Source organism: Rhinolophus sinicus, linkage group LG06, assembly GCF_036562045.2.
Source record: "Rhinolophus sinicus isolate RSC01 linkage group LG06, ASM3656204v1, whole genome shotgun sequence".
Classification (NCBI taxonomy): domain Eukaryota; kingdom Metazoa; phylum Chordata; class Mammalia; order Chiroptera; family Rhinolophidae; genus Rhinolophus; species Rhinolophus sinicus.
Window position 1 is genome coordinate 7434881 of NC_133756.1, and position 25495 is coordinate 7460375.

General features: G+C 62.7%; 3 protein-coding genes across 8 annotated transcripts in view; 2 read left to right on the forward strand and 1 right to left on the reverse strand.

The window, feature by feature from the left end:
* Positions 1–2512: 2512 nt before the first annotated feature.
* On the forward strand, positions 2513–4015 carry HES5 (hes family bHLH transcription factor 5). Its single transcript, XM_019712169.2, has 3 exons — positions 2513–2691; positions 2772–2937; positions 3034–4015. The coding sequence occupies exons 1-3, from the start codon at positions 2638–2640 to the stop codon at positions 3297–3299; spliced, it is 486 nt and encodes a 161-aa protein (XP_019567728.1). The 5' UTR covers positions 2513–2637; the 3' UTR covers positions 3300–4015.
* A 2331-nt stretch (positions 4016–6346) lies between these two features.
* PANK4 (pantothenate kinase 4 (inactive)) lies at positions 6347–21748 on the forward strand. The gene is made up of 19 exons (XM_019712134.2): positions 6347–6485; positions 10055–10137; positions 10533–10747; positions 11264–11447; positions 11787–11879; positions 12197–12350; positions 12439–12620; positions 13187–13268; positions 13979–14079; positions 16394–16549; positions 17186–17298; positions 17590–17677; positions 18639–18790; positions 19294–19349; positions 19531–19580; positions 19952–20056; positions 20395–20495; positions 20592–20660; positions 21284–21748. The coding sequence occupies exons 1-19, from the start codon at positions 6362–6364 to the stop codon at positions 21495–21497; spliced, it is 2322 nt and encodes a 773-aa protein (XP_019567693.2). The 5' UTR covers positions 6347–6361; the 3' UTR covers positions 21498–21748.
* Positions 21749–23630: 1882 nt separating this feature from the next.
* Positions 23631–25495, reverse strand: part of PLCH2 (phospholipase C eta 2) — a 55333-nt gene continuing 53468 nt past the window's right edge. For 3 of the 6 annotated variants that reach the window (XM_074334245.1, XM_074334247.1, XM_074334244.1), the window contains exon 23: positions 23631–25322. In XM_074334245.1, coding sequence (XP_074190346.1) covers positions 24061–25322 — 1262 coding nt within the window. In that variant the 3' untranslated portion in view covers positions 23631–24060. The remainder of the gene's footprint in view (positions 25323–25495) is intronic. The other 3 variants (XM_074334248.1, XM_019712136.2, XM_019712135.2) reach the window with 3 other exon arrangements.

The following is a 25495-nucleotide window of genomic DNA, read 5'->3' on the forward strand; positions in this document are numbered from 1 at the left end:
CCATGGCCCACCGGCCACCCTCACCTTGGGCCAGCCACCCTGGTCCACTGCGGGTGGGTGGGCAGTTGGGGTGGAGTGGGGGCTGGACCACGTCTCCCGGCACGTGTCTCATTTGGGCTGAGAGCTGGCTTAGGGGACGGGGCCAGGGCAAGACACAGCCCAGCCAACTGCCCCCTCCGAAGGGTGGAAGGGCCCCACCTGGATGCTGCCCTCACTTCTGGGCAGAGACCTGAGCTCCAGCTGCCAGCGGACGGGCGGTCAGGGCACACATGGGCTCAGGCCATGTCCAGTCAGTGGAGGCTGTGCTCAGGGTCACAGTGGGTGAGGGGCTGCCCCTTGTCCCTACATCCCCCTCAGTCCTTGACTCTAACTACTTCCTTAATGCTGGGCCCCCGGCTGGCAGAGTGTGGGCCATGGGGACACAGGCCACTAAGTCATTCTGCCCTCCTCACCCCCAGCCGACCCCCAGGGAATCCATAAACAGGGCAGGGACACACCCAACGCAAGCTCCACTTTGGCTGCAAAAATGACTCCTCTGAACATCACGGGGTCCCCGTTACAGCCCATAGGACCTGCCTGCCCGTGCTGATGGTGCCAGGCACTGTCGGTGCCCAGGGCTGTGGAGCAGAGGGGTGAGTATGTGGCCTCAGCTGCCCATCCCCAGCTTGCCCTCGTGCCTTCTGCCCTATTGCATCAACTAAGGGCCAGACAATCTGTGATAGGGTCCCGTCTGCTCAGACAGGAGCTCCAGCTCACCGTGAGGCCACCTCAGCTCTCAGTGTCACCCGCCTCCCCACAGCCTGCCTGGGGCCTGTGTCCCCGTCAAGAACGGTGTAGTCGGGGAGGGGCGTGCGGGAGGATCAGTTGGTTTCCAGAAGGTGAAGAGGGGCTGCTTTCCCTCCCCCTCCAAAGCCTCTCAGCCTAACCCATCCCAGTGGGTAACCAGCTGGCCCGTGGGGCCATCCTGCGCTGGCTCCAAGCCAAGCCTGCCCTGGCTGTCCTCACACCATCTTGCCTGCTTCCTGGATGGGCTCTTACTGGGTAACCAAAGGCTCCTTGTGTATGGTGAGGGGACTTCTGCTCATAGCTGTGGTCGCTGCCAAGACCCGGGGCAGGCGGGGGGGGGGGTGTCTAATTGGACCCTTGTTAAAGGCCCTGCAGTTCCCAGCCACACTTGGACGGGCTGCCATCCAGGGAACTGTGCTCCTGCATTTAAACTCTGGCTAATGTGCGCTGACACCAGCCGTGGTGCCCCCCGCAGAGGTCCTGCCTTCCCTTGGACCTGGCTGGGTCCCGCCTGCCCTTTGGACGTAGCCCCACCCCTGTCACTTCCCTTAGACCCTGCAGGAGCATTGGATTCCTGGCTGCAAAGAATCAGAGGAAGCTAGCTGTTCTGGGCAGAGGGGGGCTCCCAGCAGGCCGTCTCCTAGGGCCCAGGGTGGGGCTGGTGGCCTCAAAGCAGTCACTGACCTCAGCTGGCCAGGTACGAGGAGTATCAGTTCTTCCAGTGGGTCCCAGGGGCCCGTATGAGCTGGTGCAGCATTTGTGTGGGCAGTAAGCCTGCCCTGTTCTGACTCTCATGTCTGCCACCTGGCACTACACCCCCACTGGCAAAATGCCCAAGGAAAGCAAACCCTACAAGTGCCCAGCAGGCTGTGCAGTGGGCAGCATGTGTGAGCAGCGACCACGCGCCTGTGCCCTCCTGTGCTCAGGGGATGACCAGGGTCAGACTCCCCACCAGATGGGTGGGGTGGAGCCCCAGGGGCACCTACTGGTTAGAGCACCCCCGATGCTACTTCCAGCTAAGCTTCACCCTGGGGTGCAGTGGCTGGAGGCACTGCCTAGGTGCCAGCCTCTGTGCTGGGCATAGCACATACTCTGGCACCCTGAAGCTATGCAAAGCCCAGCTGGGGAGGCATGGCAGCCCATTTTCTAGCTCCAGATAAGTCACGTGTCCCAGGTGACATCCTGGGAACTTGCTACACAAGCCAGTAAGTTTGATCCTAAGAGCGTGGGCCCCTCTTCCACCTGTGCACGTAGAGATGGAGGCGCCTGTGAGAAGTGTGGCTCCACTGGTCTTCCTCCGCTGGGGGACAGCAGGTCCTTGTGGGGGGGCGGGCAGGCCCATTCCCCTGGAAGCCACTACACTTCTTCATTCTAAAGCCTTTCCCTTATCTGCGCTTGTGGCCCCGGCCAGCCAGCAGCAGGGAGTTACTAGGGAGGGCGAGGAGAGGGGAGAGAAAAGGCTCCTTCCTGCCCCCCTGGCCCCTCCCCGCGGCCTGGGAAAAGGCAGCATATTGAGGCGCGGGGCTCCCAGCATCAGGCCCCGGGATGCTAATGAGGGCGAGCGCGTTCCCACAGCCCGAACATTGTGCCGCGCGGCCCACCTGCTCCTCGGGGAGCGCCCATTGTGCCCGCGCCAATTCACAGGCAATTTACCGTGCGCTAATGGGCCGGCGCCTTTGTGCGGCCCGCGCCGCCATTGGCCGCTGAGTGTGGGAACGGCCGCGAAGACCGGGCCCCAGGCGCCAGCCCGCCGCCCGCGCCTATATAGGGGCTGGTCCGCGCCGCCCGGACGCGCCTGGCCGCCCGCCTGCCCGCCCGCTCCCTGCTCGCCCATCGTCTCTCCGCGCAGGCATGGCCCCCAGCACCGTGGCCGTGGAGCTGCTCAGTCCCAAAGAGAAAAACCGAGTAAGTGCGCAGCCGGCGCGCGCGCTGCCCCCGCGCCCGCGCTCTTTCCCGCCGCCCTCTGACGCCCCCTCCTCCCGCAGCTGCGGAAGCCGGTGGTGGAGAAGATGCGCCGCGACCGCATCAACAGCAGCATCGAGCAGCTGAAGCTGCTGCTGGAACAGGAGTTCGCGCGGCACCAGCCCAACTCCAAGCTGGAGAAGGCCGACATCCTGGAGATGGCCGTCAGCTACCTGAAGCACAGCAAAGGTGAGCCCGCCCGCCGGTCCCGGCCGCGCCCCGCCCCCGGCCGCGCCCCGCCCCGCCCCGCCCCGCCCCGCTCACCGCCGCCGCGTCTGCCCGCAGCCTTCGCCGCCGCCTCGGCGGGCCCCAAGAACCTGCACCAGGACTACAGCGAAGGCTACTCGTGGTGCCTGCAGGAGGCCGTGCAGTTCCTGACGCTGCACGCAGCCAGCGACACGCAGATGAAGCTGCTCTACCACTTCCAGCGCCCCCCGGCCCCGCCCGGCGCCCCCACCAAGGAGCCCAAGGCACCCGCACCGGCGCCCACCCCGGCCAAGGCCAACGCCGCCGCGCGCCAGCCCCCCTGCGGCCTCTGGCGGCCCTGGTGACCCGGCCGGAAGTGACAGCTGCCGCCCCAGGACCAGAGGGCCAGTCGTTCTTCTGGCGCGTAGGGAAGAGCCTTCCTTCCCAGCGTCCGTCCCACCGTAGGCACGGACAGGCCCTTCCCTCCGAGGGCTCTCTCCGGGCTGGCGGGCCAGCAGGAGGGTCGTTCTCAGAGTGTGCGCGCAGAGTCCTTGTCATTTAGGACAATCAGGCCCCACGTTCTGCCAAATGTCTGACCCCATGGGGTTGTTCTGTGTTTGCATTTCAGCAAGTGACTTCTGGGAAGTCCCCAATGCCAGGGGTTCTATGACATTTGTAGGCACTGGGGGCTCATCGCCCCTGCATGTAGAGGACTTTCTTCAGGGCCCGTGCTGCTGGGCTAGTGGGCCTGGCAGGCGGGCGTGCCTGCCGTGGGCACATTTGCCTTTTGTGAAGGCGGAACTCAAGGTGCATCCTCATAGGAGAGAGTGTCAGCCTGGATGGGCGCGCGATGACCGCGCAGAGCCGTAGCCAAAAGGCTGCTCGCCGCGTGGGCTTGGTTGTCTGGTCGGGGCTCACAGTGGGCTGTGGGAAGGGTGGGGGTCTCCACCGTGATCCTTAAAGGATTCCTGTGTGGGTGGGTGCGTGGGCTTGACTTTGTACTCAGAATCTGAACTCTCCGTCACGTGGGAGCCATGGGACTACCCTGCAGACTTCCAATAAAATCTGAGTATTCGGCCTGCACGGTTGGTCCCTTGTGCTTCATGTGTGTTCTTGGCAGCCACCAGGCGGGCAGGGGTCCAGGGGTGATGGGGAGCGGGCACTATCAAGGTGTGCAATCATGGGTGGGTCCCTCTGGACACAGGGAGAAGGGCTGGGTCCTGGCAGAGGGAAGGCGGGAAGAGAAGGGAAGGCAGGGGACAGGCAGGCTGGAAGGGGAGAGGGCCTTGCTGCATATATTACCCTGTGTGCAGGAAGAGGGGACATGTTAGAGATCTGGATTTCCGCCCCAGGCCTCTCACTAACTCCCTGCAGGTGGGGTGGGGGCAAAGTGACAGCTACAGGACCTTCCAGCTCTGTCCAGCTGAGAGGGACCCAAAGGCCACAGCCTTCAGTGGAGTTCTTGCTGCAATAAAAGGGGTTTAGCTGAGCCAAACACAGGAAAATACAGAGAGTGCCAAAAAAAATGTTTACACATTTTAAGAAAGGAAAAATCTGTATTAAAGTTGTAATACTCAATATATAGTGATAACAAAAGATGAATACAAGTCACATTTGACTTTTGCAATTACAAGAGGTGCTCAAAGTGGTTACCATCAGCCTCCAGACATTTCTGTTTACGGCGAACTACTGTTTGAGCACAGCTGACATCTCTTAAAACATGTATACAGTTTTTGGCACCCCTGGTATTTGTTCCCACCCTAACCCTGCCTGCATGGCTAGCAGCCTCTGTCCCTGGATGAGCTCCTGGGGTGGGGGGGAACCTGCTTGGCTAACCCACAGGTGGCAGCCCTGCCCTCCCTGCTGGCTGACCACCCACCAGGGCTGGAACAGGCCGTCCTGGCCATGAACCTGTCACGGGCAGTCCCTTGCCTCAGAAAGGGCACCTATTTTTAGGCAGGTTACAGGGTGTTGGTTGTCTGCAGAAACCTAGAGGCACTGTGCTTCACCAAGGAGCAAAATCACCCATGGGGAGTGGAAAGAGCTGGACCAGAAGGCAGTCACGTTTTCAGAGACATGGAGCCCAGTGCCGCCTTCCCTCCTTCCTGCTCATCCCTTTCTGTCCACTCTGCAGGGAATGTCCAAAGATGCCCCCTCTGGGCCAGCCCAGTGCCTGCCAGTGGCCTCTGGGGTCCCTGCTGAGCCCGAGAGTGGTGAGCAGGGCACAGGAGCCTCCTTCTACAGCCCTTTATTGCACATGCGGCAGTCACGTCAGTCTGTGGGGTGGGGTGTGCCTGCTGGCCAGGCTGGCCCATGGGCATCCCACTGCTTGAGGAAGACAGGCCTCTTCGGAGCAGACCCTCTGTGCTCTCCCACCCCAGGCCGCCCCACTCAGAGCAGATGCCTACAAGGCTGCCTCCCCCCTGAAGCCCCGCCTGACACACTGATGCACTGGCCCCGTCGCGATCACCCCTGGAGCTCTGGCTGCTGGCTGTACTGCTCCACCGGCCCCATGCCAGGCATCTGGTGGCATGCGCAGACGGTGGCTGAGGTCCAGAGAAGCAAAGTTATCAGCCTAGGTTCACCTGGGAGATAGGTGCCAAAGCCTGAGGAGCCCTATGTCTGCTTCCAACACTGGGCTCTTTCCCCAAGCACCCGTGTTTCTAAAGGGGATGCATCCCTTAAGGGTCCCCAAGCCAGTGGAGGCTTCCCAGTGACTGGCCCTGGGACCCCATCCCCACCACCACCACCTGTGTCCCTCCTCCAGCTTTGGGAGTTTTCTCAGTGTGCTCCCTGCAAACTCCCGTAGACGCCTCCTCTTGCCAGAAGGCAGCCTCCTCCAGGCAGGCTCCCCTGCACTCTCTGTGGATTGGGCCATCAAAGCCCGCATTTTCCCCAGCTGCAGGTGCATCTCCCACCCTAGGCTGGGGGCACCTCAAGGGCAGGCAGGGTCCCCAACTCCCCCATTTGACATGCGACTTTAGGCACTAACAGCCCTGCATCCCTGGAGAACCAGGCAGTGGGTCACACGTGCCTTCGCGTGCAGGCGCCAGGCTTACAGCCACACTCACTGAAAGGGACAGGTCTCTGGTGGTCTGCAAGCCCCAGGTGCCAACTCTGCACTGGCTCAGAGCACTTGAGGTCAGCACCTGGCCAGCTTGGTGGAAGAACAAAGACAATAGTTTAGACGACAGAGGTTTAGACAACAGTGCAGAGGTTTTGTATTGGGCTCCCTATCCGGCTGGACCGCTCAGACCCTCACCCGGGCCAGCCGGAGTCAGCCATCCAGCGGCCCAGACAGCGGACGGGGCGGGGCGGAGCCGGCCCTGGTGCCTCATTAGCATAATCTATGCGCGAGAGGCGTTTAGCAGTCAAATATATGCGCATATATCTCCATGGCTGATGAGGCTGGCCGGGCATATTCAAAATGGCGGAGTGTGGAGCGAGCGGCAGCGGGAGCAGCGGGGACAGCCTCGACAAGAGCATCACGCTGCCCCCCGACGAGATCTTCCGCAACCTAGAGAACGCCAAGCGCTTCGCCATAGACATCGGTAGCCGCGGGCGTGCCTGGGGAGAGGGGTGGCCCGCAGCGGGCGTGGGCGCGGGCGGCGAGGCCGGCGGGCCGGGGGTGGTAGCAAGGACGAAGGGCGGGGCGCGGGCCGGCGGCGCGCACGGCCTGACGGGTCCCGTAGTCAGCGAGCCGCCAGCGCGCACGGCCTGACGGGCTCCGTAGTCCGCGGGCCGCCAGTGCGCACGTTCGACGTGGCGGCCGGACTACAGCTCCCGGCAGGCGTCGCGCGGGCGAAGAGGGGCCTGCCGGGCCTCGTAGTCCCGCTTGGGGAGGGTTGGCAGTCGGGCGGGGCCTTGCGCGCCGCCGAGGTGGGGGGCTGCTCCGGCCGGCCGGAGATCCGGGACCCGGTGTCCTGTGTCCGGGGCGGGGAGGTGGACGGGCGGTAGCCCCAGCGCGGAGCCCAACCCTGCAGGCCCTGCTCTCGGACGATGGCCGTTTGGCGGGAGTTTCGACGACCTGGACGTGGGACCTCGGAACCTCTGCTGACCTCTGGTCGAAAGGCTCCGGGTCTCCCGCGGCCTGCATGGGAGCCCCCAGGGCCCGCACTCTCCTCCCCACAACCCCAACCGGGCCGTGCCCTGCTCCCTGCACCAGGCCGGTGCTCGAGCCTCTTCCCTTCCTGCCGCCCTGACACCTCCCAGCAGCAGGCTTTCACAGATGAGGACGCTAGGGGTGGAGGGGTGACCCGGCTGGTAAGCAGCCAGCTCTCCGCCACTCTGCTTCTCTGCCTGGGTATCAGGACAGAGGGCTTCCTGGAGGCAGCCTCACTCAGAGGCCCAGTGAGTAGGCCACAGCAGTTTTGCTCTTCTCCCCTCTGTGGGATCTGGGCTGTGGCCGGAGTTTGCTTGTGCCTGTCCACAGCCGAGTGTGGACGGTTAAGCACCCATGAGCCGGGCAGTGTCTGTTCTCTGGCCCCAACACCTGCACCACACCTGACCCCTCTGTTGCTGCTCAGTAAATGCTGGACTGGACCTTCTCAGAGAAGTTGGGACATCCCGGGTAGACCTGGCAGTCTTGGAGTCGTTTGCATTTAATGCATTTGCCACTCCCCTATTCCTGGGGGTCAGTTGAGTCACGGGCTTGGGGGAGGAAGTCCTCCAGGGAAGTGGAGAGTGATGAGAGTGGAAACGTGGCAGCAGCCTGAGTTCTCACCTTGCAAACCAGGGTAGGCTTCCGAGAGGCTGGGGGACCAGCATGGTGACTGGTGCAAGATGCCCTGGTGGGGGGTGGAGAGGCCTACAAGGGGTGGGGCTGCACTTTGGGGGTACTGGCTGGTGGCAAGTGTGAGATGACCGAGGCCAAAACCGGATGAGAGGGTGGGGCGGCCAGTGCACAGGGAAGTGGAAAGTGAGCTGGAAGCAGCCCAGGGGACCTGACAGAACTCGGTGCCCGCCTGGGTAGTGAGCTGCAGAGGGTGGGCACGGGCGCCCAGCCTGGGTGTTGTGTGCAGCCAGGCCTCTCTGGGGGTCCCATTGCACTGTTTTCTGAGTCCTGCCCATGCCGGGATGTGGCGGCGGCTCAGTGGGTGTGAGCTCTGAGGTTCAGATTTGCTCTGCTGGCCTACACTTGGGGCCACTGCTCCGATGGAACACGGGAGCCTTAACGTTTCGGAAATGCAGCTGAAAATGAACTTGGCACAGGGTGTACCTCGGGGGTTCAGTGGGTCCCCCAGGGCCAGCTGGTAGCCGCCAAGGAAGGAACGCCCGGTCTCCAGGAGCCAAGCCCAGGTGGGGTTCCTTGGCAGAAGGACATGCAAAGGGATATTTTTAGTGTCAGTATTTATTTCCTCTCTATTTCCTCTCGTAAGTTTCCCTCAGGGCTGGGTCCTGTCTCTTCAAAGGCCACGTTCATTGTTATCAAGGACAGATCTTTTGTTTGTTAGTGCAGCTGGTGGGAGGCCACGGCTCAGGCAGGGCTGTCAGCCCAGGGATCCCCAAAGCCCGTGTGCTTGTCCACAGTTTGGCTCACAAATAATCTTGTCCGTTTGCTCCTCCCTTGCCCAAGCCTCCCCAAGACCCAGGAAAACCCAGCTGCTCTGTGCTCTTGGCCAGCCCTTTCCTCTCGCTGGGGCGCCCAGGTCCGCGGGTTGGGTTCCCCACTTTGAAAGCACCAGGGACGTTTTGCCTGTTAACACACACTTGAAGCTGACTTGGCTTCAGGTGTCTGCCAGGCAGCAGGAGAATCGATCCCTCAGGTGAGATGGAAGTGGGGACCGTAGGGCAATGACGTGCGCTGGGTGTCCTGCCCCCCTCGGTCCCCATCGTGGAAGGACAGGTCAGAGAGGGTGGCAGGGAAGACAGTGCTGGGTCTGGGTGAACTGGAAGGTCTTGGCCCACGTGCTGAAGGAAAGACCAGGGCAGGTCCCTGCTATCAGTCAGGGCTGTCGGCCCAGGGTGGAGCATGGGCTGGGCCAGAGCGCGGTGCCCTCCAGGGAGCCAGGGCTGCACCTTCCCCGGCCGGTCGCTGTCCTCGCCAGGGGTGAGGTTCCATCCACACTGGGGACTGTGGCTCGGAGAGGACGGGCAGTGTGATGCTGGTGACCCTCGCAAACCTTGGTGTTTCCACATCTGTTTGCCAACTTGAGTGCTTCTCGTGTGTCCCCTTAGTATTTTGTCACAAAACAGCCGCTGGAAAACAGTTTTAGCCTTCCTCTTCTCATACTGAGGATTTCCGCCTACTTCTGCCAGGCCCCGTAAGAAGCGTTTTGTTTCAGAGTCATTTTGTGGTGCTAAGCGGGTCGGGCCTGCTGTCTGCCACCCATGGGCTGTCACAGCGCGACGGTACCGGGCGCCTCACGTGCAGCCCCTGTCTGACCAGAGGGCTCACAGACCTTCGCCCTGAATACAGCCGCTCTGGGGCTCCTTCTCATGTGTCCTGAAATGTCTTTCAGGCAAATACAAGCCTCTCCTGCTTCCTGACACCTGGTCTCTGGCACCTTCCCGCGGGCCTCAGGGCTCCTCAGAGGCGTTAACGAAGCCTGGCCTTGGGGACAAGGACTCGCTGCCCTCGGTGGCCTCCCCTGGTCACTCAGGGCCTCGGGCTGCCTCCCAGTCTGAGCCTGTGGAGGGCAGGGCTGCTGCCTCTCCACTCTGGAAAAATGCTCTTTTTACTGCCATCACCCCTTGTAACCACTCACAGTCGAGCGTGTGCTCTTCAATGAAAGCAGCCGGTTTGTCCGCTTTTCTCTTTGGGTGATTTTCAAGATCAGAGCTTGAAACAGAATTTCCCAAAACTACTAAGGAGCGCCAAGGTCGCCCAGAAACAGACAGCTCCCTTTCTCCTCCGGGCCTCGGTACAGAGGGAAATGGACCATCTCCTGCCCAGTCTGGTGTGGGCCTGAGGGGGAACAGACTTTCTCAAAGGACGCAGAGTGTCTGGGTCTGGAAGCTCATCACGCCTCTGCTTGGTGCCTGCGGGGTCTTGAAGCCCCAGTAGCACCAGACGCCTTGCGCACGGGACCCAAGTCTGGCAGAGGACAGCGCGTCGGGGGCTGGCTTCCAGGCCCCTCCGTCCCGCTTCTTAATTTGCCCGGTTGTGTCTCGCCCGCAGGTGGCTCACTGACCAAACTGGCGTACTACTCCACGGTTCAGCACAAAGTCGCCAAAGTGAGGTCTTTCGACCACTCGGGCAAGGTGAGCCTTCTAGACCACGCAGACCAGAGGCGCCGCCCGGCTGTGGGCTTGGGCCTGGCACCCGTCTCCTTTCGTGCTTGCCGTCCCGCTGCTGCTCACGCACGTCAGCGTAGCTTCCTGTCGGCTTCTGGTGTCAAGGCCTGCCCTCCTCCTGGCGCAGCCCCCCTGCCCTGCCCTCCAGCCCCGGACAGAAGCACCTCCACCTACTTCGTGGAAGTGTGCTTTCCCCAGCAGGGTCCCTGTCCTCCCCCTGAGCTGCCTCCCACCTCAAGTGAGCAGCCAGAGTTCTGCCTGTTTCCGGGGTGACGGAAGTCGTTGGCACTGCTGGCTGGGTGTTTAGCGGCCTGGTTTGTACAGCATGGCACATACACAGAACCCCCCATCCCCACCCCCAGGACGCGGAGCAGGACCACGAGTCCCCCTATGAGATCTCCGTCCAGGAGGAGGTGACCGCCAGGCTGCACTTTGTCAAGTTCGAGAACACCTACATAGAAGCCTGCCTAGACTTCATCAAAGACCACCTCGTCAACACCGAGACAAAGGTCATCCAGGCCACTGGGGGCGGGGCATACAAGTTCAAGGACCTCATCGAAGAGAAGCTGCAGCTGAAGTGAGTGGGGCGGCAGCCTCGGTTCTCGAGGTCGGGCTTGAAGTAGGGGCAGCTCATAGGCCAGGCTGCTGCCCTAACACCCCACAACTGTGGTGAGGCTGGTGGGGGGCCGTGGGGCTGCTGCAGGATTCAGGTGGCCGAACCCCAGAACGGTGGGTGGGTGCGTGGGGAGAGGCGCACGGTGCCAGGAAGGAAATGGGTCCCTGAGGAAGAGCCCACCGCACTCCCAAGGGCGACGGTCCCTGTCCTACTGGACAAAGGTCTGTAGCGCCGCCACCGGCACTCAGGCAGTGCCCCTCATGCAGCGGCAGTACCAGTCTTGAGGTGGAGTCTGCTGGCTCGGTGATGCTGGCCCATCTCCAGGCAGTGTCGGCGCAGAAGGGACTTTGCGAGCTGCTGTCGAGAGCCATGTGCATCTTAGAATTTGAAGCTGAGCCCGGCTGGGCAGGGAGTAGTGTCCCCAGGAGACACCCCTGGTGTTGCAGCAGCTCAGTGGCCGGGCTCCTTCCTTTGCAGAGTTGACAAGGAGGATGTGATGACTTGCTTGATAAAGGGGTGCAACTTCGTGTTGAAGAACATCCCGCAAGAGGCCTTCGTGTATCAGAAAGACTCTGACCCTGAATTCCGGTTTCAGACAAATCACCCCAACATTTTCCCATATCTTCTCGTCAACATCGGTTCTGGGGTCTCTATTGTGAAGGTGAGGCTCGGCTTCACACCGTGAGTGAGTGACGACTCAGCCCTGGTTTGTTGAGCACGTGCTGTATGTCGGAGCCGCCTGGGCACAGGGACATGGACAGATGTGCCGCGGGCCTGGCTCAGCGTTCGTTCGCTCTGGGTCCTCTGGGTCCGAGCAAACCCAGTGGGAAGGCGGGGCCCCTCCCCTCCAGCTTCCGCCGCGCCCGCCCCCTCGCAGCCTTCCAGAGCACCATCCCCCATGTCTGGGGATGCCCCTGGGCCACCACATCCCGGGGTCCTGCTGGTGGTGGCCGGGGGTCTGCTTCTAATGCTCCTGCCCCCCACATCGTCCTGCTCCCAGGTGGAGACTGAGGACAGGTTCGAGTGGATCGGCGGCAGCTCCATCGGAGGGGGCACCTTCTGGGGGCTCGGCGCTCTGCTCACCAAAACCAAGGTACCCTGGCAGCTGCAGGAGGACGCCCCCGGTTCTGTGTGGTTGTCCCCTGGGCCCTTCAGGAAAGGGCTGGTGCCTGTGGGATCTGAGGCTGTGCCTGGTGGGGACTGTCATCAAAGTGCCTCCTTCCTGGGCCTCGTCCCGCCTCTTTTTCCTGGGTCCCTGAAGGACAGGTGTGCAGTCTCCCGGAGCGTGGCCCACCTGGAGGGTCCCTAGAGTCCTGCCTGTCTCCCCGTCCTATGCACAGCTTGTTTCCCTTTGGGCTTGGTTTCCGGGGCCGTAGGGACCCCACCCAGTCCCCGCTGCTCTGTCCCCAGAAGTTTGACGAGCTGCTGCAGCTGGCTTCCCGGGGCCAGCACGCCAACGTGGACATGCTGGTGCAGGACATCTACGGCGGAGCCCACCAGACGCTGGGGCTCAGCGGCAACCTCATCGCCAGCAGCTTTGGGAAGTCGGCCACCACTGACCAAGGTACCTCTGTGCAGCCCGCTCTGCCCGCCTGCCCGCCACCGCCCGCACGCGGCCTTGCCAGTAGCACCCCGCCCGCTGTCGCCCCCAGAGTTCTCGCAAGAGGACATGGCCAAGAGCTTGCTGCACATGATCAGCAACGACATCGGGCAGCTCGCCTGCCTCTACGCGCGGCTGCACCGCCTGGACCGCGTCTACTTCGGCGGCTTCTTCATCCGCGGCCACCCCGTCACCATGCGCACCATCACCTACAGCATCAACTTCTTCTCCAAGGTGCCGGGAGCGCCGCCCCCGCCCCTCCTCCACCCTGGGCTTTGCTTCGCCAGGTGCTCCCGCGCAGACCCTCAGTGTCTCCAAAACTAGCTGACCCAAGGGACAAGGGGGCCCGAAGGCCGTGAGCTGGGTGCCCACTGCCCAGCCTTCCCGTCCGCCTGGCCAGTTCCAGGCGTTCTGCCCTGGGACACCTTGGCGGCCTCTGAGTTTGGGCGTGTTATCGATGGTGAGCGTTCTAGGGACCGTCTCCACTGCACACGAGCTTCAAACAAGCTTGAAGACGCCTGCTGTGCTGCAGTCCGCTCTGGGCCAGGCCCACCGGGGGCCTGCAAACGGGTGAAATAAGTGGGTGTTCATTTTGTGGATGGTTTTCACCCTCAGTCTTCTCCAGATGACAGGCTTTTAAGTTCTGTGTCTGAACGCAGCCGGGTGGAGCAGTCACTGTGGACAAGTCAGGAACCCTCCAGGACGTAGCGGGGGGGCCGCCTGTGTTAGGTGCTTCAGAGCTGGGCAGACTGAGCCGCGGATGTGGCGGGGCTGCTTCAGTTGGGGTTTTGCCGTCGCAGGGGGAAGTCCAGGCACTGTTCTTGAGACACGAAGGCTACCTGGGAGCCATCGGAGCGTTTCTGAAGGGAGCCGAGCAAGACAGTGAGTAGTGTGGCCGTGGGGCGTGGCCTATGCTCTGCGTCATGTGGTGTGGCCACACGTGTGGCCCCGGGAGGTGGAAAGAGTGAGGCTGCAGGGAGCGCCTGGAGTGGGTCCGTAACATTGAAGTAAGCCACCTAGCCCTCCCCACCTCAGCGTGGCCCTTTTACGCAGTGGCTCTGTTGGGCCCCTCCCTGGCTGTGGTGGGGCCAGGCCAGCCCTTTGCTGTGGTTCTCCTAGGGGGCAGTGGGCAGTGGAAACCGACTAGCACGGCTTTGCATGCGACAGTCAACCCAAAGGGGTCCTTGTGAGTGACAAGGGCTCCGTGCAGGGGCCCCGGACGTGTGACCTCACCTCCTGCTCCCACCTCCTTACTGTCTGCCGAGCACTTCTGGTCTGTCCTTTCTAAAGGAAGCTGGGAGGAATGGCAGGTGTGATTCTTGGGCCCATGCCGATCGAAGCAGGCTGTTTCCCTCACTGTGCCCTTCAGTCCACTTTCGTATTTGAGACAAACGAGAGAAGCGTTTCTTAAGAAGCTTTCAAATGTCTAAGTGGTCACTTCAGAGGTTTCAGCACCAGTAAGAAATAATAACACAGCACGAGACCCTGGCTCACTGGCTCACTGAGGCAGCTGGTGCTTCTCCAGACGTGGTTGGGCCGTCCCCGGGTTTGCTGTGTCTCCCCCAGGTTGATGCCTCTTTCTCGCTCTCCAGACCCGAACCAGTACAGTTGGGGAGAAAACTATGCAGGCAGCTCTGGCCTGATGAGTTCGTCACCTGACCTCTGCCCGACGCAGCGGACGCGGAGCGGCACGGTGAGTACGGGGCCCGCGTGAGGTGCCGACCCCTGGGGTCTCTTGCTGTGGCACTTTCTGGTACAGTGGCCTTTAACCACAGACTTTGGCAGAAGACAGACATTCGCGGCTTGCCGCCTTCTTCTCTTACTTCACATTCTCGTGTTTTCCCAACATTTACCAGGCGTCTTAGACACCGTCAGTCTAGCCCCTGGATTTGCAGGGAGGACAGGCTTTTCCCCGGGGCTGGGGCACCCTTCACAGCAGAATCGGGGTTAGAACCTGAGTCACAGGAGCCACCAGGCCCCTTCCCTTAGATCACATCTGCCTGATGGTTGCAGGGCGGTACCCAGTGCACAGAGGCTGCCCTCCTTGGAAGGGTCCAACCCATCCCGCATTTCCCACTTGGGATGAGGCCCATTGTGACGGGATAGGGGCTCCCCCGCCTGCTGAGCAGGGACCGGTGTCAGGCACACAGAGGGTGCTGCCGCCATGGCCCCATCCTAGCAGAGATGGTTTTGTGGGCTGTCGCAGGCTTACTGACAACATCCCCCAAATGGCAGGTTACTCTTGTAACTGGTGCACAGTTGTCACCCAGTGACAAGAGTTGTCACTGGATGAACTGACATGCGATGTTGGAGAACAGTCTGGGCGAGTTCAGGCGACGGGTCTGGGCACCAGTCAGAGTGCCAGCTTGAGGACCAGCCTGCTGCCTTTGTGACGGTTGTAGACGTGGGTTCTCTCATAAGTTAGTGTCACTCTGTAAGAACGTGCCTGACTGAGGTACGGCTTCCAGGAGAGAGTCGTGTGTGTGTGTCACCTGCGCTGTGTGTCACCTCCTCCACACCCCTGGGGCGGGCACCAGCACGCAGTGGGCGGCAAGGACCCAGCCCCAGGCCTGGTCAGCAGTGACTGCTGCTCGTTTCTCAGCCCCCATTGGGTTCGTCGGATGGCGACACAGATTCCTGCTGCACAGATTGTGAAATTAAATGGATACGTGGGCAAGAAATCCTTCCCTTGGTGCTAACGTGTGACACAGGCGGTTCTCCCACAGGACAGCGTGGGACGGGTGGGCAGCATTGGTGACGAGCCCGCTGTGCTGGGTTCTTGCATGGCCCTCTGTGTGGTCTGTGTGGACACTGGGCTGAGGTGCCAGAGGACCAGGTCGTTTCTTTGGGTTTACGTAGCTGAAACGGCAAAGCTGGGCTTTGAACCTCAGTTTGTCAGGATAGCAGGGGACCCCTGGGAGACCGGCGAGGCAGGAGACACTGGCAGATGGGTGGGTACGCAGGTAACTACCGCCACCTTCTTTCATCCGCGCGTGAACATTGCAGCTGTTTCCTGGCCACACTTCAGTCCCATGGGTGCTCTCAGAAAGCCAATGTGTCCCAGTGTGTCTCTTGTGTAATGGGTTCTGTCCAGGCCGTCCCCGCTCAGAGCACACCTGTTTCTCCATCCCCACTAGCTTGCCAATCAGAAGCGCTCCTGGCGGAGAAGGGTCAAGTTCCAAGTGTGTGGTGACGTGTGGGTTGTCACCTATAGGGCAGGGACGAGGCCCTGCGGGTAAGCGGGGGTCACTCACTTGTTCTCGCCCCAGAGCAGCTGCCTGACCCATCTCCACTCTTTATAGTGTAAAACTCAGCCAGCTGGGTTGGTGACCGTGCGTTCAAAAAACACACGGGGCCCGGCTTGCTTGGTGCTGGCAGCCACAGGTGGCATGTCGGGCACAGCGGCCCAGCCCTTGCTGAGCGTAGCTGGGGGCCGGTTTTGGACACTGAGTGTGTGGTCAGCAGACATACTGTGGAGAGAAAGGAGCCAGTGTGTATGGGCCTGGTACTGCCTGCCCCGCGAGGTCACTGCGGCCTTGCTGTGGGACAGACACTGGGCTAGAGTCACAGGACAATGACCCACTGGGCAGTGAGTGAGGACAGTGCTTGTGGAGGGACCCCTGAGCAGGAAAAACGAGGCCCAGAAAAGCGGCTGGTGTGTCGGGGGTCATGAGTGTGGAGAAAAAGGGCCACAGTTGTCACACTGGCGCAGGAACACAGTGAAAGGTGTACAGTGGGGCGACCAAGGTGCTCCGAGGACCAGGCGTTAAGTGACCTTGGTTGTGAGCAGACGGGATTCAGCGGACAGAGGGACAGGGCAGGGGGCCGCAGGCTAGAGGGGACGGGCAAGGGTGGGGCCCAGACGCGGGCGGGACATCTGCTCACTGCTGAAGTGGCCTCTGGTTGAGCCTTGTTCTCACAGAGAAGCTGGTTCTAAAACACGGAAGGTTGCCTTGGCCTTTGAGGAAAGTGCCCCTGACACATCCACCCGCTTGTCATCCTCCCAGTTTGACCTGCTGGAAATGGACCGGCTGGAGAGACCGCTGGTCAACCTGCCCCTCCTCCTGGACCCGTCCTCCTACGTGCCTGACACGGTCGACCTCACGGACGATGCTCTAGCCCGCAAGTACTGGCTCAGCTGCTTCGAGGAGGCTCTAGACGGGGTGAGGAGCGTTGTGTGGAGGGTCCCCAGGCAGTGAGGTGTGCTGAGGGTGGGTGGGGTGTTCTCCATCTGTGTGTGACGCTGAGCGGGGTGACTGTTGTTTCTCAGGCGAAACGTGGCTCCGAGTGGGTTGTTGGCAGCTAGTCTCAGTGAGGCACGTTTCTTACAAATGTGCCAAGTGACTTCAGCACTTGCTGCATTTCTTCAGAAAGGGAGTGATCTGTGGAGGGGTTGAGTGGCTGCAGCTGGACTCCAGGCTGGGTCCTGGCTCAGACCGTCAGAGCCCCCTGGGGACAGGTGACCCTCCATAAAGCCCCTTGAGAGACCCCTGGAGTCTTTTCAGGGGAAGCTCCCACCCAGCCTAGACCCCTCACAGGCTCTGAGGGCGGCCCACAGCCACCTGTTTCTTCTAAGGGCGGGAGCTGCTGGCAAGTAGGACTCGGGGACGCATAGCGGATGACACAGGTGTTTGCCTTGAACAGGGGTAGTGGTGACCCCTGTTCCCACCTCCCAGGGGAGGGCCCCCAGTAGACTGACCTGCCAGGCAACGAGCCTGTCACCAGTAGCTTGTGCCAAAGCCTCCTACCCGTGTATGTGGGGAGGGCCGGGACTTCGCTGAGTGCCCTGCCCTTGGCAGGTGGTGAAACGTGCTGTGGCGAGCCAGCCGGGCTCTGTGGATGCAGACGAGAGGGCGCAGAAGTTCCGCCAGAAGTACTGGAACAAGCTGCAGACTCTGCGGCAGCAGCCCTTGTGAGTGTCCCCCTTCCCTGAGGAGGAAGTCACTGCATGCAACTGGCCGGCTAGCCGTGTCTGGGGGTGGCCCCCGCGGGGAGCATACGTCCACACCTGGGGGCCCGGGTCCCAGGAGCCGCTCCTGAAGTTCCCATGAAGCCCCCTGCGCCCCTCTTTGGGCCCGGAACCCCCATGTCACAGCTCCGCAGCTATGCATCCTCCTCCTGTGGGCACCTGGGTGCTGTGAGAACATCCCCGGGGCAGGGGCGCCGGCCCGCTCAGCAGCCTTCCACCCGGCTCTGTCTCTAGCGCTTACGGGACCCTGACTGTGCGCAGCCTTTTGGACACACGGGAGCACTGTTTGAACGAGTTCAACTTCCCGGACCCCTACTCCAAAGTGAGTGCCACCTTCTGGGGTGGGGGTGCGTGCGTGCAAGGGGACATGGGCGGGAACCGGAGGCATCCTGTCGTGTCTGGTGAGCCAGTTAGGTAGCAGCCCAACCCCCAGCACGGGCGACAGACTGCGTCCTAGAGCCACCCTGCTCACAGTCCGTCTCCTGACAGCACTGGGAGGGCCCCAGCGGGCAGTGCCTGCTGAAATGCTGTGGAGTGGAGGCCCGTGCTGACCCCAGAGCAGTGTCCTGGGGGCTCTAATCAGTGGCCAGGTGGCAGGAGAGGGCATTGAGCTGGGTGACAGGACTAGGTCATGGAGCATGTGGGACAGACCATCTCCATTTTGGCCGAGAGGGTGCCTGCCTCCTGAAGGAGCGTGTCTCTTGTCAGCCCAGCCTCGGGGCTGCTGCTGCTGCAAGAGGCCACCTCCCCTCCTGCTGGCCTCCTGCGTCGGCCAGGAGCCTCAGTGTTGGCATTTGTTCATAGACGTCAGTCCTGCCCTCGAGGGAGTGACGGGCCGGCCAGAGCCTGGCAGGTGGCCCTCCTGAGCAGGAGGCGTGGTGCTGGGAGTGGTGGGCAGGGTCCAGGGCCACCGCAGCACACGATCCCCACCTCCCCTCCTCTCAGGAGCATCTGGGGACGGGGGCTTTCAGGGCCATGGCAGCGGGTCCCCCTGGAGGTCCTGGTCTTTCTCTGCCAGCCCTCGGTCCTGAACCTTGTCCTTCCCGGCACACTTCAGACGTGTGGGCGTTGGCACCACACCCCGTGCTCTTGCTGGCACCGTTTGAATATGAGCGATATTTTTAAGCTGATCAAATCTTGGTTTGTTTAAGCTCGTGGTGACGTCCCCTTAGAGGGGCTCACAGTTGGTGACACTGCTGCGTCTCCAGGGCACCTTTGCTCTGCAGAGAGTGGGGGAGGCAAGGCCCCTTTGGCACTCACGCTGGGTGTCACGTCCCTCACAGGTGAAGCAGAAGGAAAACGGCGCGGCCCTGAAGTGCTTCCAGAAGGTGGTCTGTGCTCTGGACACGCTGGGCTGGGAGGAGAGGCAGCTGGCCCTGGTCCAAGGACTGCTGGCGGGCAACGTCTTCGACTGGGGGGCAAAAGCCGTCTCTGAGTAGGTGTCCGCTGTCTCCTCGGGCTCTGGCCCTGGCCCCACCCCCACTCCCCCACCCCGCTTTGGTCCAGCTCGTCCGCATGGCTGCACGTGGCTCGGTGTCAGCAGGCAGCCTGGGCCCCGGATGTGGAGCAGCCCAGCCCCCAGCCTCAGCAGTGGGGAGTCGGCCCGGTGCTCCGCGGTACCCTCGGGGCGAACGCGGTGGCTCTGCTGGCTGTGACACCAGGCAGGCGCCAGGACCCATCCTTTGGCCTGTTCTGAGAGCAGCTCCTGGAGGGCTGGGGGGTGGCTTTGAGGGCTGACGTTCTCGGTGGTAAAAACCCAAGTTCACGGTTACCGCACGGAGTAGGGGTTGAAGGATACTTAACATTCAGAACAAAGGTGACTCACGAGGGCAGCACTGCTCAGGCCTGGGCGATGGTGATGACAGCGTTTGGGGTGCCCAGTAAGCCCTGTGGGCTGAGGTCGGGGTTTTCGTGACCTTTGTCTCCTTCCCCATGCAGGGTCCTTGAATCTGACCCCCAGTTTGGGTTTGAAGAGGCGAAGAGGAAGCTGGAAGGTGAGGATGCCTGGGACGGCCTCCTGTGGGACTTGGCCCAGGCAGGGGAGGTGGTGGTGAGGGGGCAGCAGGTTCTGTTGCACTGGGGGCAGGAGGGGACCGACTCCCTGGAGACTTGAGCGAGCGGGTGAGGGCCACTGCCTGCGACAGGACGTGGCTGACTGCACCCCTGTGTCCCCAGAGCGGCCCTGGCTGGTGGACTGCTACAACAAGTGGCTTCAGAGGCTGAAGGTACATGCAGCTGCCCATCTGTGTCCCCGGGCAGTGGGGTGAGCCGGGGTCACAGGGTGGGGGTGGCAGGGCGGAAACCTGAGCGCCAGCCAGGCCTGGGCTGTGTGCCCCCTAGAGTGCCCCCGCCCCAGCTGCAAGTTGATGTTGAACATTCCCTGTTCTAAGCCTGACTCCTGTGGGGATCATTGGTCAGCTGACCTCAGTTCAAAGGTCGTTTGGGCAGCAGTTCTGAAGAAGCACGTGCTGGCCCTGCCCCCGCGCCCGTGGGACCCAGCAGCCCTCGGCCGTGGCCGCGGGGAGTGGAGTACGGAGGGGTCTGAAACGCTTGGATGCGCCTGTTCCCAACTGAACGTCCTGGTTTTGTCTTGCAGGGGCCCCCTCACAAATGTGCCTTAATTTTCGCAGATAACAGTGGAGTAGACGTCATTTTGGGAGTCTTCCCCTTTGTCAGGGAGCTTCTGTCTAGAGGGACGGAGGTGAGTGTGAGGGCCACGTGGGACCCTTGCCCGGCTCCTCCACGGTCGTGGGGTTGGCGCTGCTCCTCGGGGCGGCAGGTAGGTGTGGGTGAGGTGGCGGCTTGGTGGGGAGGGGCTGACCGGGGCCAGTGTGTCACAGGACTCAGGTCAACCTCACCCACTGTTCTGGGCCGTCTTCACCCTGACCTGAGGGCCACTCCCCCACACAGGCCACCGAGCAATGAGAGGTGGCCAGGGGCCTGCTTCTCAGCGACTGCCCTGGGCGGGCGGGCGAGCACAGTCTGGCTCGGTGCCCGGCGGAGGCCAAGGTCCCTCAAAAGCCTGGGTGTCTGCTGCAGGTCATCCTGGCGTGCAACTCGGGACCTGCCCTGAATGACGTGACCTACAGTGAGTCGCTCATCGTGGCCGAGCGCATTGCAGCCATGGACTCCATTGTCCAGTAAGCTTGGTGGGGGGACTAGGGTCCCTGGCACGGAGACGGGGTGCTGGGAGTTTGCGAGGCCAGCTCACGGGCACCGCCCCCTTGTGCTCGCAGCTCTGCACTCAGAGAGGAGAGGTTGCTGCTGGTGCAGACGGGCTCCAGCTCCCCATGCCTGGACCTCAGGTACCTCAGCATCCCCACCCACCGGGTCCCCAGGCCCCTGGCCGGTGCCCACTGCAGCCCCGTGGCATGGTCAGTGTGGCCCTTTCCTTGGGGACCCTGTCACAGCACTGAGAGCTGGGTTGGGCTCATGTGAGGTGGGAGGGCAAGTGGGGCTCCCCCACCTGTAGCTGGAAGGGGTCTGTCCCCCAATGATCCTCCGTAGGCCATCACTTTCGTGCTTTGTGCCCTGGGGGTTCTGACCATAAAGAGTCCAGCCACCTGGCACCAGCGTGTGGAGAAGGCACTGTCGGCCTTTTGGTCCGCCTGGTGGTGAGCCCTGAACCCTGGTGGTGTCGGCCTGACCGCTCTCCCAGGCGCCCTGGTAACCAACAGGGCAGGGTGTCGGGAGCCCATGCAAAGCAGTCAGGTCCTTCACGGCTCAAAACAGAGCAGCATCACCAAGGCCCAGTTTTCAGAACGGTTGCCTTCTTGTGACGGAGGCACAGCTCCCAAGCGTCCCCGAGGCTGGAGGGGCAGCTGCCGTGGAGCCCACGTAGTTAACGAGGGCCCTTGGTCGGGGGCAGGGCATGGCGTCCACCCCACTGTAGCCCGAGCCGGCCTCACTGTCCCCTTCCTCCCCGAAGCCGCCTGGACAAGGGGCTGGCCGTGCTGGTGCGGGAGCGCAGCACGGACCTGGTGGTCATCGAGGGCATGGGCCGTGCTGTGCACACCAACTACAACGCGGCACTGCACTGCGAAAGCCTCAAGCTGGCCGTCATCAAGAACTCCTGGCTGGCCGAGCGGCTGGGCGGCCGGCTCTTCAGCGTCATCTTCAAGTACGAGGTCCCAGCCCAGTGAGGCCCCCGGCCCGCCCGATGGTTCTGCCTGTCACTCGTCACCCATCGGGATGTGTCATGACTGCAACAGGGAAACGCGTTGGAATCGTATTTATACCGTGCGACTCGGAGCCGGAGCGCCCAGGTGTGGGCTCGGGCATCAGGCTCGTGGAGGGGAGACAGCTTGTCCCGTGGGACATCACGTTGGCGTATATTTAACTGTTAAATAATCTTTTGTATGTATATATAAATATATACTCTATCTGACGGACAGAGAGGCTCGAGTCACGCACCAAATAGTTCCGAGAGAGACCACAGCCGACTAGGCCTTGGCTTTACGTTGCCCGGGAGCTGCCCCCCGCCCCTCCCCAGGGGTCTTTTCTGTAGTTATTTCAAGAACCTATGGGCTGTGGCCGCTGCCCCGGCACATGGCTTCCTGCATCCCTGGTCCTCCCTGCACACGGGAGGGACGGGACCGAGCAGCACTCCTGACTGAAGAGCCGGCCAAGTGGATGCGGCTTCAGGGGCCCTCGAGGGATCTTGGGTTGATGGCAGGTGCTCTCCTACCCAGCGCTGATCAGACCATGTGGGTTTTGTCCCCGTGGCCTTGAGCCTGTGCCCACAGCTTTGCCCATGGCCCGGCCCTGGGAGTGCTGCCAGGTGGCAGGAGCACCCTGTGCCCAGGCTCCGCCCCCTGCTGACACGTCCCTGGGGGTGCCATATCACTGTGCTTGTGAGGCTGTCTTTCCGTGGGGGACAGAGAAGGCTGTGTGCCGTTTGCTTCTGAGGCATGTGGGGAGACTCTGCCAATTGGTTGGCTGGGGTCCTTGCCACCACAGCCTTAGGGAGCAGGGCCGCTGCGGGCCCAACCCGCCAAGCTGTGCCAGCACCCCCAGGTCCCCCCAGCCCTGGAGACTCCAGAAACGCAAGGGCTGGGGTAGGCATGAGGGAAGCCCACCTTGCCGCCACCTGCAGGGACCTGAGCATGTTTACCTTTATGCCTGCTTATTGCTTTTCACTAAGACCCCCACACAGTCGCTGTCCCGCTGGGCCATGGAAGCCCGGTGCCCTGGGCCCCCTTCCAGGTGTCTGCTCAGCGATCTAGAACCTGCAATGGCACCAGTTCGACAGGGAATGGCCTTGGAGCCAGCCCTGTCCGTCACTGCCTCCGCGTCCATGCCCTTGTGTGGGGCTGTGACTGGCCCTGCAGCAAGCCAGCCCCCTCCCGGTGGGCCACATGTCGTGCCCCCACTCCGTCATCCCCCAGCCCTGCCTGCGAGCGGCTCCCACACCCGCGGGCCCCCAAGGCAGCTGCTCTGGCGGCAGAACCAGGGACTGGCCCCTTCAGGTGGCCACCAGGGGGCAGCAGAGGGCACAGCCAGCTGGAAGGCCCAGGTCAGACCACCCAGCGTGTAGCCTTCTCCAGAGCTGACCCCCATGTCTCAGGATAAGGCGCCCCACTCGGTGCTCAGACCCCCCAGGCTGAGGTGCCTCACTGCCCCCCTGCCTGGCAGTCAGCAGCCCCCACCCCTTCACCACACCTGAGACTAGGAACCCGGAAAGGATGGAGTAGGGCTATGGCTCCCCCGACACAGATGCTCACACACCTGAGGAGGGAGGAGGGCTCACCAGGTTCCCAGGGGCCTGGTGGGTCCCGGGAGATGAGGGGCCAGCGGACACCCCTCGCCCAGGCCTTTACTGAGTTCGGGCCGGTCGCTGACGCAGATCCCTGCGGCCTGTGGAGGGCCACCGAGAGGAGGACACCGCAGAGCACCCACCTTCCCGTGTGGGCCTCTGCCCGAGGTGGGGGCTTCTCCTGCTGATGGCACCCGAGCTGCTCTGAGCCCATGGCCTCTGGCACCGAGAACACTGCCCACTGCAGAGGACAGGCCCTGGCTCAGACCCCTAGTGGCCCAGCCAGCACCGCAGTTTCTCTGGGGAAGGGGTGGGCAGTCCTGGAGTTGTGTCGAGACTTTGGGGTGGGGCAGTGAGTGGGCCAATTCTGCCCCCAAGAGGGGATTCCAGGCAAGGAGTGTATGCGCTGGGTTTGTGGCCCCACCTGGGGAGCCCTCCCTGAGCAGAGGTCAGGGCACTTCCTCTGAGCCTCGCACAGACTGGAAACTCATAGTACGAAGCCACAGAGGGGACCAGCAGGTAAGCAGCCTGGGGGGCGGCCCCACGTGGAGCAAACGTGTTTATTGGAGTGTTCAGGACGTTACAGAGTCTAAAAAGTCCCGTACAGAGCAGAGGAAGCCAAACACAGCCGGGGTGGCTCGGGGCACATGGCAGGGCCAGCAGACGTGCCCACAGACCCACCCGGCTAAGGACCAGGGGAACATGGGAAAGGCCTCGGCACCATTTAAATGTAGAAGCTTTGTCTCTAAAAATTTAAATATCTCTCTATGTATATATCTTCAAACACTGTGAACACTGCCCAGCCCCAGGGGCGGGCTCCCTTCCTCCCCAGGAGAAGGGGCAGGGATGCCAAGGGGCACACAGCTTTGGGGACGAGCACACTCCGTGTCCTGAGCAAACACTGGACCCCAGCAGCCGCTGCGTGGCTAAAGCCCACCTCGGGGGTTCGGTCAGAGTCTGAGCAGGAGGCTGGCGGCACTCTTTGAAGGAGCCAGCGCATCCCCAAAACCCTCCTGGCCCAGGGAGCAGGCGCCTTCAGGGGTGCCCCGCTCCTCCTCGGGGGGTCCCCTGGGGTCCTGCAGGCGCTGCTGCTGCTGCCGCTGCTGGGCCTGCCGGGCCCGGCTGGCGATGGCACGCACGCGGCTCTGGCTGCGGGAGGAGGAACGCCGCAGAAACCCCGTGCCCCCTGCCGCCCACTCCCCGGCGGGGCCCAGGCTGGTGGGTGACATGATGTCTCCGGCCTGCTGGAAGCCCGTGAGCCAGCGCAGCTGCTCCGTCAGGGGGTCCCGCCGAGGACCCTGTCCCACCGGCCCCTCCCCAGCCATGCCCAGGCTGCGGCCCAGGCGTCTGCCCAGGCTCTCAACTCGGGGGGCGAAGTCCTCAGCAGTCAGGTCCCCCAGGCTCTTGGATTTGGTGGCCATGGGGCAGTCCTGGAGGCCTGCCAGCGGGAGGAAGCCCCAGGGTGGCCTAGGGGCCAGGGGGCGGGGCCGAAGCTCATCAGGGGCTGCAGGTAACTGCCCTGCAGCCCGCAGGTTGGGGTTAGATTTGCTCTTGGTCACGGAGGCCGAGCAGGGCCTCAGGGGCAGGCGTCCAGCCGGGGTCCCCGAGAGGCTCTCATGACCCAGCCCCAGGCCCAGGCCCGGCAGCGAGAGGTCAATGACTGTGTCACTGGATGACAGGCTAGAGGATGAGGACACGCTGTCACCGTGGCCGCCTGGCTCCAGCCGCTGCCACAGTCTGTCTCCGCCCGTGGCGTCCAAGTACATGGCAGCTGAGGGCCCGGCCAGGGGCCGTCGTCCACCCAGGGGCTCTGAGGGCACCTGCCCCTCATTCTTGGACCTTCTCACCATGGGCACATGGCCCAGGGCTCGGGGGTGACCCCTGCTGTCCGTCTGGGTGCTGGGGGCCTCATCGCACGCCCCACCGGGTTCCCCTCCATTGCACGCCCTCTGCCTGCTGTTGGGGGCTGGTTCAGTGTCCCCATGGTGGCTCCTGGTCCTGCGCTGCAGGGGCACAGAAGTGCCCTGAGCGGCTCCTGGAGGGCTCAGGGCTTTGGTGCCGGGTCCTGTAGAGCCCTGCGGCCCTCCCAGGGAGGGGCTGGGCGGGGCAGCCTGCGGAGGTGGGGGCCCGGGGCCCACGGCTGGCTCCTCAGCAATGGTTTCCAGGCTGCACAGAGAGGACACTGACCTCTGCATGGAGAAGGGGCGGGTATCTGTGGGGGAGAGGGAGTGGAGTGTGTCAGGGTGCGCCCCATGACCTCTGTGACCACAGGACCCCCAGTGGCCAGGCCTCCACGCGCACACAGGTGCCCTGTGCCCTGCCATTGGGTTCCACTGCAGTTCTGCCCACAGACGGGGCCCACAGGGGCCAACAGGACAGGCCTGG